This window comes from Helianthus annuus, chromosome 5, assembly GCF_002127325.2.
Source record: "Helianthus annuus cultivar XRQ/B chromosome 5, HanXRQr2.0-SUNRISE, whole genome shotgun sequence".
Lineage (NCBI taxonomy): Eukaryota > Viridiplantae > Streptophyta > Magnoliopsida > Asterales > Asteraceae > Helianthus > Helianthus annuus.
The window spans coordinates 95,705,594-95,718,931 of record NC_035437.2 but is presented as its reverse complement, the minus strand read 5'-3'; the positions used below and the strand labels follow the sequence as shown (position 1 = coordinate 95,718,931).

The following is a 13,338-nucleotide window of genomic DNA, read 5'->3' as shown; positions in this document are numbered from 1 at the left end:
AATTGTTTCTGTAAGATGGTAGTATTTAGTTACCATGAACTCCCCTGTTTTCTCTTTGAAATGGTAGCATCTAACTATTTAAAGGAATCAATATTATCTTATCTCAACTCTTTGTTTCATTTAACCTTGTGACTAATTAGCAATCGTTAATCATTATTTTGAAGGTTAAAACATTTAACAGGGATGACGCTGAGCAGTAATTGTAGAGTGATTCCTGAACAACATTCTTCAAGAGCCTTAATTCAAATTCAAAAGATGGTATCACACAGTGGCGTGGCGGATCTAGCTCATTGATAGTTCAGGTTAGACGTTTGTTTCCATTTTCCACTAGGTTTATTATAATGTTTTGGGTCTTGGGCTAAGCTTTGACATTTACTAATTGGGCTCCTTCCAATTATATTATTGTTAATTTGGGCTTACTTTACAGTTTGGGCATAATTTATTCTATAACTTTTGGGTTGTAAATAGTTCGGGCTTATAAAAATTGGGATATTAATAACATCAACTATCCTATATTTTTGCTAGGGGTATCTTCGTATTTATTTAGGGGTATCATTTGTATAAAACCGAAAAAATACATTATACGGGGTTGAGCTGTAGCCTGTGCTACCCCGATTACTACATTGGCTCCGCCCCTGGTATCACATCACGTCGCTTATCCGTTTATGCGACAATCTCACAAATCCTAAATCTTTCACCTTGGCTAGTAGCTTCAAGAGGTGGTTCGTATCAATGGTCAAACTTTGTCCTTTCATGGACTTGATGGAAATGTCTCAGGGTATTTGGAAAGAATCTTGTAGCGTCAACTTTGGACGGTCATATTATAAGGTTAATGATGGACTTATGTGTGCCCAACATAGAACACATGACTATGATCTTAAATGGCACATTTTCAAGTACGCATTCAAATGTGATTTTAACGTAAATACTCAGTAAATATGAGAATTTTTTTCAAGAGTAGGTGGTTTGGACATCAATAAATCACCTTTAGGTGGACTTGTACAATCAAACCATTTCTAGGTGATTCATTGTTTGAAACAATGATCTTCAAATACATTTCCTGCAAACCTGCCACAGTTCTGCCAACATTCTGATTGCCCCGAGAAGTTGCTGAATGAAACAGAAACATTAAGAAAGTGAAACACCCATATCACGATTTAACCTTACAGATGCAACGAAAAATAGAGACTTAAAATTTCTTTCATTATAACCCGTATAACATGCTTGAAGGTTCGTTTCTAGAATAATCAACACTTTACTAAAAAGATTTACAACATTCATTCTTTATTTATCACATCAAATGAAATATAAAATCTACAGTTGTGTGACTACTCTTCCCGTACAATCATTGCTCTTGACACGATCTTCAATCCTCCTATACTTCATAATGATGTTAAGTTTGTGCAACCAACAATCACCACATACATGCGCATCATTAATATTTCGCTCCCATTACATGGTTTGCGTACGCGTTTACGTCCGCTTGATATCTTTGATTCAAGCATACGTTTTTCCATCTATAATTCAAGAAAATCTAGTTCTCTAAGCCTTGGCCCAAATCTAAGGTTCATCTTTCAAACTTTAGCGTATCTGATACTCGGCTTACGCATCCACTTTTCCTGTTTCTTGTGTGACATTCAAGTCACTTAAAACCGCCATTTGGCTAACTATTCTATTTTGACCCGTTTGGTTTGTCAAGTGCATTTCCATCACTTCGTTGACATACCAAACGCATCCAACTTTGCTATCATCATACATAATACACTACAATGACCAAACTTGTTTATAGAAGTGTAACGAAACAACAAGTTACGTACCTTAAAGCTTATCCTTCAAGCACGCGTCTGTTCCAACTTGACCGCTTGAAGATTCACCCGCTTTGCCTATAGAGTTCAATCAACATCATGTTTAGAACTCGTATTATCACATATCACACGTAATTTGTCAAATTAGTCAATTACGCGATTCTTTCATGTTTTTAACATATCAAGATTCACTTATGCATTTTAACAAGCATCTTGTGGGTGAGATTTATGTGCATCTTTTATCAAGTTCATGATTAACTTTTAAACCATGTTTTAACATCAAAATCAAGCCCTTGTGTCTAGTGTTCATGAACACTATCTAGAACTTGCATCATAACATCAATTTTCACAAATTTAACACTCAATTTCATGTGTTCATCACATTATCATAAAATCCACTAGCACATACAAGGTTAATCCTTCAATCACTAGACTTATGGCACTAATTCAACAAGTTTACATCTAGGGTTTGTTCCTAGACTTGTACTCATGTCAATATCACTCATACATTCAACATTCACTCTAGAATTTCGATTATGAGTGTTCATCATAAATTCAAGATATCACCAAATGACAAAATTTGACATACCTTGTGATCTCCTAGCTTAGGTGATCACGAATTTAGTTAAAGCCCCAATTCTTAGCTTGATTTCTCTATGATTTTGATCAATTTAGTGAGTTTAGGGTTCAAGTGGAAGAACCCCTTCTTGCTCTTATGAAAACGTTGACCAGAACACACACCAAGTGTGTGTTTTGAGTCCATTTTTCCTTTTTAGTAAATCACTTTCAATATTGACCATTTTAGTCCCTCTAATTCCAAATTTATAAAAGAAGGTTAACTAAGTCAAGTTTCTTTATTGTCCATCACATTTAAATTAACTAGGTGAATTATTCCTAGTTACATTACCCTTGTTTATGACCAACTTACGTTTTTATATATTTATATTTATAATTTAATATTTTTGGGGTGTTACAAAATTGCATCCCACTTAACATTTAATTATTTGTTTGATTGCTATAGAAATGGTGACAAGCCCTAGGAATTCAAGGTTAGGGTATGCTACGTTGACTAACAGAGTGGGATTAGCTAATAGAATAGAGCAGATAGTACTAATGGAGAACTCATAAAATACAGGGTATTAAAGAATTATCACCACCATTAATTCATTCTTTTCGTTCGAATGTTATTTTTGTAAGTTCATTAAGTCATTTGCCTTTGCTATCTTGATTCAGTAGGATGACCCGCATGTAATTCTTGCTGATATGACAATTGAAGTATTAGAACTCTTCACTCGTGAATTGACAAGAGTTCCCATAGCTCCTTGTATATCAGTCAGTAATATACCTGACTTATTTTTGTTACCTAATATTTTTCTGATGGTGATCCCAGTATATCGAAGAGACAGAAGAACGTGCAATGAAAGGATGGATGGGTAATAGGCACATATTGGATTTGATTTCAAATGAACTATGCAATGGTAAGAGAAGTTGCAGGTTTGGATAAAAACCATGGATTTGGGGGAGAAAAGGGAGAAATTTATATGGTGGGGTAGTTGGTAGGTGAATGGACTTAAATGCCTCACATGCCAAGCACGTGATCAGAACTAACTTAATTTTCTAACTGGGTTTGGGGTAAAGGATGAAACGTGCAACATGTTTTCTAAATAAAGGATTGTGGTTGTAATTATTGAGGTTAAAGACTATCCATTGCAACCCGCTTCAAACATAAAGGACGAAAAATGTAATTTAACCTTGTATATAACTTTTTTAACCGACGCGAATTTTAAACGAAATAGTATAACCCAAGTTGTTATGGAAAAACATGGTCAAAATTTTTATATGACTAACGGGTGGAATTGCATCAAAGAAGACATGAAATTCAAGAAGAACACTTTATTATATTCGACATGATTTTTGAGTCAAAGTTTGATATGATACCTTTTAAAAGGACAGAAGCTTTGGTGCGTATTTCTGAACAACATATTGCACGTGTTAGAAAATAAGTTAATAAAGAAGTTGCCGCTTAAGTTATTTAATATTCTTTTAGCTATGATATAACGAATATAAAAACAACTTTGTTTTTGTCTGTATTACATTTTATAACTGTTTAATTTTACAGACGTTGTAACATTGATTAATCTACCTTATTCATCATGCAATTTTTATTTATTAATATATATGTATATTTATTTTTTTACATAAAAAGATTCACAACCCAAACCCGTGAGTATTCACGGATGATAACCTCTTTCTATAAAACAACACCCACAAAAAGTTATAAAAACTACAATTATATTTGAACTAAAAAAGCTAAGAAAAACCAAAACATAAAATAGTTAAAGAAGACCCATATATATCTTTCTTTACTAAAAGGTGATCCCCACCATATTTGGTTCACTCCCATTTCATCCCCATCTTCATTTACACACACAGCACACCAAATTCACTACTTTAACCCTAAAATTTCACTACACAAACAACCCAAAATTCTTCTAATTTCAACTTCCGATCTTCAGATTTAGGGTTTCCGATTGCAAATCATCGATTTTGCTACAAATCGTGAAATATTTGCATTCAAGAGATTTGTGGGGGGAATTCGATTTGACCGATGGATGGAAGGAGGATTACGGCGAGTCCACGGCCGTGTAACGGGCGGCGAGTGGTGGCGAAGAAGCGGCGGCGTGGTGGTGGTGGTGATGGATTTGTGAATAGTGTTAAGAAGCTGCAGAGGAGGGAGATTTGTTCGAAGAGAGATCGAGGGTTTAGAATGTCTGATGCTCAGGAGAGATTCAGAAACATCCGCTTGCAGGTTCAATTTCGTTTTTTAAACTGTGTGATTCTTGTTTTAGTTTGCTGGACAAAATTTGAAATTAGGGTTTCTTTTTGTTGTTTGCTAAGATAGATGAATTTAAACTTGATTATGTGGATGATATAGAAGAGGGTTTTAGCGAAGTTGTAACCACTTTGTGTAATTAGTAGGTGAAGTAATTGGTTAGGTGTTATAGTTTTGATATAAAGTGCCAAAATTACACCCTAAAACAGCTTAGTTTTGGCTTTTTTAAGAGGGTATATAAAGCTGTGAGTTATGCTGAGTGACTCGGTGGTTCAGGGTTGTGTTTCTCGTTGAAAATAGCTTGGATAATGATTGTTGTCGTTACGCTTGTTATGTTTTGCAAGTTGGGAATGATCGTTTCTTGTCATTTATGAAGCTCATATCATTACTAGAATAAGAAGTGGTGAATCTCTTGTATTTACCGAATCTTTAACGTTTGTGTTTTTAGGGACGTAGGTTTTCTGATTCTTTAAGTGACCTTACCGGTGATTGCATTCCCGTGTTCATGCACAAATGTTGTTGTATGATATTATACATGATTTACATTATATTGTGTCACTCTGATAATTTTCTTGGTATTGCTGACATCTTATTTCTATATTCTTTGACTTGATGTGTTGGTATGCTGTTCGTTTCGGAGCCGAGGGTGGGTCTCTCTGGAAGCAACCTCTCTATCCCTAGGGATAGAGGTAAGGTCTGTCTACATCCCACCCTCCCCAGACCCTATAAGTAGCTTTGCTATTTGTGGGATTTACTGGATATGGTTGTTGTTGTTAACGTTTGTGTTTTATGGTTATTTGGAGCACATAATGGACCTAGTTTTGCTCGTCTATGTTTGTATGCTAATAGTTAAGGTTTTAGTTGATCAAAGTTATTACTTTATGTGTATTTATATGTTCTTGCAGTGTGAGTTGGTACAGTTTTATCCATAGTAATCATACTTATGAATGCGTTGATGTGGGTTGTGTTTTATCTGTAACGGGTCAAATTCAAAGCTTTAGCTATAAATGGAATGGGTCAAAGTGTCAAACGAGTTGAATTGTTGAAAGTATTAAATCATTCCTATTCAAAGAAACAAAGATCTAGATTATCATTGCAGTTATATATATTTAGTAAACTAAACATAGGCATGCGTTATTTTCAACAAAAAAAAAAGTAGAACGCGAACAAAAGGTGTTTGTAGGTCAGTCGAACCTAGCATGGCTTGTTTCAACCTTTAATAAAGAATTTCTTATTTTAATCTAAATCCTTTTCGCGCATTTCCCTCTTGCCTATCTTGTCACATCTAGTATTCACTAACTGGTTATGGTAACTTATTTGGTAAACAATGATATCAGGAGGAGTATGATACTCATGATCCAAAGGGCCATTGTGCTATGGTATTGCCGTTTCTTAAAAAACGGTCAAAAATCATTGAGATTGTAGCTGCTCATGATATAGTATTTGCTCTTGCGCAATCTGGAGTCTGTGCTGCATTCAGCCGAGGTATTATACCATTAATATTAATATTAAGATGAAAATACACTTCTTCAACTATAGCTTTAATGTTTCAAGGGTTTTCACATGTCATATATTTTATGCAGACACTAACCAGAGAATATGCTTTCTCAACGTTAGCCCTGATGAAGTTATAAGAAGCTTGTTTTACAACAAGAACAATGATTCACTCATTACAGTATCAGTCTATGCTTCAGACAGCTTTAGTTCCTTGAAATGCAGAACAACAAGAATTGAGTATGTTGCTAGTCTTGTTATACGTACGGAAATATCAGTTTCAAGTATTCTTAGGTTCTTTTGTTGAAAATATATCATGCTCATACTTGTGACAGATACATACGACGAGGTCAACCCGATGCTGGTTTTGCTCTTTTTGAGTCAGAATCATTGAAATGGCCAGGTTTTGTGGAATTTGATGATGTGAACGGGAAGGTGCTGACCTTTTCAGCACAAGATAGGTAAGTTTTGACATTATGAACTGTCTTTTAGCTCTAGCTAATATGCTACTTCTTGGGATTAATGCGGATTTCTTGTTTTATGTTTTTTCAGCATTTACAAGGTGTTTGATTTGAAAAACTATACGATGTTGTATTCCATTGCCGATAGAAATGTACAAGAGATCAAAATAAGGTAAATTCAATTTACAAGTCTTTTTGTTTCTTTTTATACTTTCTATATATTGTATTGCTAAATTGCATGATATTTCCATTGTTTTGTGAAAAAACAGCCCCGGAATCATGTTGTTGATATATAATAAAGCTAGCAGTCATGTCCCTCTCAAGATTCTCTCTATTGAAGACGGGACCGTTTTAAAATCCTTTAATCATCTCCTTCACCGAAACAAGAAAGTGGATTTCATCGAGCAGTTCAATGAGAAGCTTCTCGTCAAGCAAGAAAATGAAAATCTCCAAATTCTTGATGTAAGGAATTTCCATTATTTCTTTATTAAATTATCGTAGTAATAATATAAATACTATTTCCCCTCTAATTAATTTACAAAAAGATTTTGTGAGTTAAATCTACTATTCAATTATGTACAACTCATTATAGTTTTGGGTATAATTAATCAAAGCACAATTCATTTTTCTTTTTGATTTATTGGTCCATTGCCATTGGTTCATATATTTTTACTTTTACCAAATTTGGTTTATTAGTAAGAGTTACAATTCAACTTTTTCACAGTTTTCACCCCTATAATTTTTTTTTTCATTTACAACTTTGTCGTTTTACGTTTTGTATTATGTATTATGTTTTGGTCGAATTTTTTATTTTTTATTTTTAGCCCAATACTTATCCACCTTTAACTTTGATCCCATATATTTTTCATCCTTTACGAATTTGTCATTTTACATTTCGATCTAAATTTTGCGAGTTAACACCTTGCAACGTGTGTATGTGGTTCAAAGTTTTTACGTTATTTTGTTTTGCGGTTTAACAGCTCTGTCGCAATGCGCGGGTCCTAAGTCGACTTAGTTATTCTTTTATATGTATTACGTTTCAGTCTAATTTTTGCAATTTAATATGCTACAACGCGCGTGCGTGGTTCATCATTTTTATGTCTACTTTGGTTCAGTTTAACGGACCCTCCGCAAAGCGCGGGTTCTAAATACTAGTTGTTTTATAAGCACTGAATCTAAAGATTGTTTTCTATATAGGTACGCAATTCTGACTTAACGGAAGTTAGCAGGACAGAATTTATGACACCATCTGCATTCATCTTTCTGTATGAGAATCAGTTATTCCTGACATTTAGAAACCGAACAGTAGCAGTCTGGAATTTTCGTGGGGAACTTGTGACTTCATTTGAAGATCATTTATTGTGGCATCCTGACTGCAACACAAACAACATATACATCACAAGTGATCAAGATCTTATCATTTCATACTGCAAAACCAAGTCTGATGATTCGCCAACCGAAGGAAATGGTAAAATACCCGATCTATATTTTTTGAACAATTATCTTTTGAGATGTTTTAAAGGTGAAATCATGTTTAACAAATCCAATTCTGTTTTAAGGACCTTTGCCTTTCTTAGATTCTGATGAAACGAAAAGGGAGGTTTTACTGTGACTTTATATTCCATTTTTCCCTCTTTTTATTAGGTGTAATTAAGTGAAAAAGTAAACAATAGTGTTATAATCCCGTTGTATCTCACCAGGCCAAAATGCTGACGTGACGGACGATATGTTGGTGCCTTTGACCATGTTGTCTTTTAGTATCATATTTACCCAAACAAAAAAATGAATATCAAATATACCCATTTAAAATACTTAAAATTTATATTTACCAATTTTGTTTAAATACAACTTAGCATATGGCCATTGCGTCCTTCTCTTTCTCCTTACACTCTAAACTCTCATTTTCTAATGCAAGTCTAAAGTAGGGATGAGCCCGGTATTGGTACGGTACCGGTATTTACCGGTGTTTTACCCGGTATTTACGGTACCGCACCGGTACCGAAAAACGGAGAAAGTGGGTACCGGTACCGAATATACCCGGTACTGCGGTACAGTACCGGTTCGGTACCGGTACCAAACTCTCATCCCTAGTTTAAAGGGATGTGTATAAATGTCATAAATTTAAAAATGGGTTTATTTGATATTTTGATTTTTTGTTGGGTAAATTTGATATTATAACAAGTTTTAAGGGGATTATATTTTTCATTTTTACTATCCTTCTAGTAAATACATTGTTTCCTTGAGCGCATCATATGAACACTAGAAGTCGTACTTTAGTGGCTCTAAACATATAATAATTAAGTGTAATTTGAGTCATTTTGATGGCTGTGATTCCGTTTCTTGAATATAATGTTTTTTACTTTGGCAATGCAGAAGGGTCTATAAATATCAGCAACATCTTGACTGGAAAATGCCTTGCTAAAATAAAGGCAAAGAATGGTGTTCCGTTGGATGAATGCAGTTGCAGTGGTGCCAGCACGAGCAAAAGCTGCAAATGCACATCAAGAAAACGAGTCCAAGCATCTAGAATCACAAGTTCTGTCACAGAAGCCCTAGAGGACATTACTGCCCTTTTCTATGATGAAGAGCGTAACGAGATTTATACAGGGAATAGGCTCGGGCTAGTTCATGTATGGTCTAACTGAAGGTTTGTTCTAAATTTCTAAACTCCCTTGCAAGATTACTTGAGTTGGGTAGAAACAAAACAAAACGCGATATAGATGTAATCAATAGATTTGTTCTTCAGGTAGACAAGTTATTTGCTTTCTTTTGTAAAATGGAACCAGAATATGGATTCTTTTATCTGTTATTTGTTGAAATGGAGTGTAAAAAATGAATGGTATTTATCTTGGCATGCTCTTGGTCTAGCCTAACCAGGAACTCTAAATCATGAAAGACTGCCTGATGCCAGGAACTCTAAATCATGGAACGGTTGTCTAGGTTGAGATATCACTCGTGTTCGGTTTTGTCTTTGTAAAATTAGAATGGCAAGGTTGTAACGATTAAGACCCTACTCAAATTCAAGTTCTTTCTTGGTTAATAAATATAAAAGACCAATGTGAAATACATTTGTTAAAGGGCTTAAAATTCGTACAACTAATTGTAAAGGTTATACATCTCTAAAAAAATACATAAAAAAGCCGGACTTCAAACATGCGGTGTGAGTCAACTTGGAATGAACGTTTATTTTAAATTAGAACACGCGTGGTTTAATACAAAGTAAAGTACACTGAGGTTAATATCTGCTCATAGGTTCAGTCCTTATTTTGAAAAAATCGACATTCCAGTCGCTCCCTGATGTATTCAATTGCTCACAATTAAAATCTTTGACCATACTGGTGTTAGTTGACTGTTAAATCTTTTAATTCCAGGGAGGGCAAAATGGTAAATTCACCAAAGTTAGAAACTTATGCTACTAATACACCCCCAATCTTCTTTTGTAAGCTACAATACACTCCCTCTTCTCCCCGAAACACTCCGGCAACTCCAAAGCTCCGGCGAACTTCTTCCGATCACCTTTGAAATGAGGCAATACGCAGTCACTTTGTTCACATTGCACGTCGTCGGTAAGATTTGACTCTAATTTTGCTTTTTTCAAGTCTGTTTATGTTTGATTCCAGTCATTCCAGTTGTATGAAACCTGAATTTTGGGTTGTTTATGTTTGATTCCAGTTAGGTTTAGGGTGCAGGTGACCAGGACGTACATCAAGATCCAGTATCGGGTCCTGATGAGTTATGACAAGGGGTTCTGGGTGGAACTCTGCTTCCAGTCGAGGGTAGATGTGTTGCTGCACCTCTACTGTAAATATATGATGCATATATAATATATTAACTTAATGCATGATATGGGTTGGGTTGATCACATTTTGGGATTCAATGATGATGACCTAACTAGTAGAACAGTTGTGGATGATTTGAGTTCTGTAGAACAGTTTAAAAAGGTGATTTTTAGATAACTGGTCGTTTTTTTGTTATGGAACTATGTTAATGGTGTCTGAATGGTGAAATATAATGCTTATTTAAACTGTATCAGTTTAAGATGTATTAGTTTGAGATCACTAGATATTAGTTTGAGATGTATCAGTTGAAGTTTGCAGCATATCAGTTGATATTAGGATCAAAGGATATTAATTTGAGATCACTGGATATTAGTTTCTGTTTTATGTGCTTAGGATCAGATGATATTAGTTGAATTAGTTGTAACACCTCGGAAATTCAAAACGAATAATATGGCAATACGTGTCCAGTCAACTCTCAAATATTCCCGATAAGTTGGACGAGAGGGACCAAATACGTAAATATGTGGAAGGATGGAAGTGGAGGGGTCAAACCTGACAAAATGCCAAACTTTTGGCTTCTGAATGTCCCTTACGGACCGCAAGGCATATGCCTTACGGTCTGTAAGGCATTCAAAATCAGTGGGCGCCGGAAGCTCTTGCGGACTGCAGGCCTCACCTCTTACAGTCCGCGAGAGGGTCGCTGACAGTCTAAAATGAGCTGGCAGCTACAGCATGCTCTCCATGCCACCTTGCTCCGTTTCTTGCCACCTTTAACCTCCTTTAGACACCTACTAGGACACTTATCACCCTCCTATAGCTCCTGGTTACACTTGGCAAGGTTTAGGTGCTTGAATCTTAGTATAAATAGGTGATCAAGCTCACCACTTGAACTTGCACCTTTCACATTCTTTTTCTCTATAATTTGGGGCTGCTTCTGGACCAAGAACCCTCCTTCTCTGAAGTTCAATCTTTCCATTGAACACTTGTAAGTGTTCTCCCTAGTCACTTTTCATTTTATAAGCTAGTTATTAGTCGAAAGTCGAGCAAATTGACTTTTGATTTGACTTTCGATTATGACCATTTCGGTCAAGCCAATGTTCGAATCGAACATGGCTACGTGATCGTAATAATGTAGGTGATAATCCCCTATGAGGGCACCTTCTGAATATCACGTTAAGTTGGTCAAATGACGGGTCAAAGTTTTATTAAATAGAAGTAAAAAACACAGATGTTCGTAATTAACGTTAAATAAACTTCTAAGTATCGAAACCATAATTTTTGACACTATATCAGTTTATATAACATATTAGGACATGTTAGCTCATGTTCAACCCGTCATTTCCTGTTTAAAGATCGGTTCGCAACTGAAAGTCAAACAGTTTGACTTCTGCTTTGACTTTCGATTCTGGCCCATTTAGGATAGTTTAGATACTAATTTGAAGTTTCTATATGATCGTATTATTGTAGGGAATAACCCCTAAGGGTTATACCTTTTGATCATATCGTTTGTCGGGTTTTATGCAAAGTGTATATAATGTGGCTAATAATGCCCAAAATGCTCTTTTAATGCAAAGAATGGTTTAAAAATATAATGAACTTATAAGTTGAGTTTGAAATTGATATGGTAACATAATGAAATATATTTTGGCATATTAGACCTATATAGACCCATTCGACCACCTGGTGCCGCATATGCACGTACGGTTGACTTATACAATTTAGTTTATATAAGTTAGCCAAATCGGGTCAAAACCTTTCCAAATCAGTTCTAATCAGAATGTATGGTTGTTTGACCCATATTATACGAGTCACAGTACTCATGAGGGTGCAAACCACATTTTATCCAGTCTCCGCTTAATCTAGCGAACCGTACCTATTTATTATAAGTTAACCGGTCCAAGTCTTATGACTTGAATAAGACCCGTTAACATTCTAACGGATCATAGTTCAGTCCATTCTATACTAGGAGCCTCCAGTAAATTGCGCCCGTAGTTAGGTTGTTTTGATTACGGTCGTGCTTAAACATCTTTGATTTGTAGAGATAAGCTCAGGTAAATACTTTTAGCCTATTTTCCCTATACGAGCTTTGGGATACGACATTATCCGCTTGGTCGGGTATAGGATCAGTGATGAATGATGTCCAAAATCCAAATAACTCATTTTAATTGTTATGCTTGATAACTTAAACAATGGGGGTTAATGTGATCGTGTCCTGGATATCCACAGCTCATGACTTAATTGCAAATGGCCACGACCTAAGTGCGGGGTGTAGGCATACACCTGACAGACGCTGATGCTACTATATTTTTATTGAAAAGTGGTGTGTCGGTTAATCATGTATCAGAGTTTAGTTTCGGGCCCCATATGTATTAACAAGCATGTAATACTGGTAACAAGAAATATCACTTTGTCCCAAGTTATTTATAAAATGATATACCAAATGGTATAAAATGATTTTGATTTTTTTTTCAAAATGTGTCAGTTAATTGTATTTACCAGCGAAAGCTGACGTATTTTCAAAAGTCTAAGCGCAGATTAGCAAATACGGAATAGGCTGGAGCTGCTCGGTATATGCATATTGGAATTTGTGACTCCACGCAAGTCCTAGTAGTCTTAATATTTCATTTTGTTCATTTTCGACCCGTTTGTGGATCTTTAGTACACTTTCCGTCTGTATATTTATTTTTAACATTTCGGACATTTGTACTTTGTAATATTGTTTTATAATCCCAAGACTTCCGTTGTGCTATATGTGAATATCTGTATCAATCGTCACGCATAAACCCCAAGTCCAGGCCCATCGGGAAATCATGGTGTGGCATCAGTGGATGTTTGTTTATGTTTTATGTGCTTAGGATCAGATGATATTATGTGCAACATATCAGTTGAAGTTTACAACATATTTATGTTTTTTGTGCTTAAGATCAAATGATATTAGTTGAAGTTTTCACATAAGTAGATGATTT

General features: G+C 35.3%; 1 protein-coding gene across 1 annotated transcript; it reads left to right on the top strand.

The window, feature by feature from the left end:
* Window positions 1-4,176: 4,176 nt before the first annotated feature.
* On the top strand, window positions 4,177-9,444 carry LOC110940812. The gene is made up of 8 exons (XM_022182384.2): window positions 4,177-4,614; window positions 5,976-6,123; window positions 6,222-6,372; window positions 6,468-6,593; window positions 6,685-6,765; window positions 6,863-7,055; window positions 7,791-8,061; window positions 8,967-9,444. Exons 1-8 carry the CDS (start codon window positions 4,414-4,416, stop codon window positions 9,236-9,238), a joined length of 1,443 nt encoding a protein of 480 aa, XP_022038076.1. The 5' UTR covers window positions 4,177-4,413; the 3' UTR covers window positions 9,239-9,444.
* The last annotated feature ends 3,894 nt before the right edge of the window (window positions 9,445-13,338 follow it).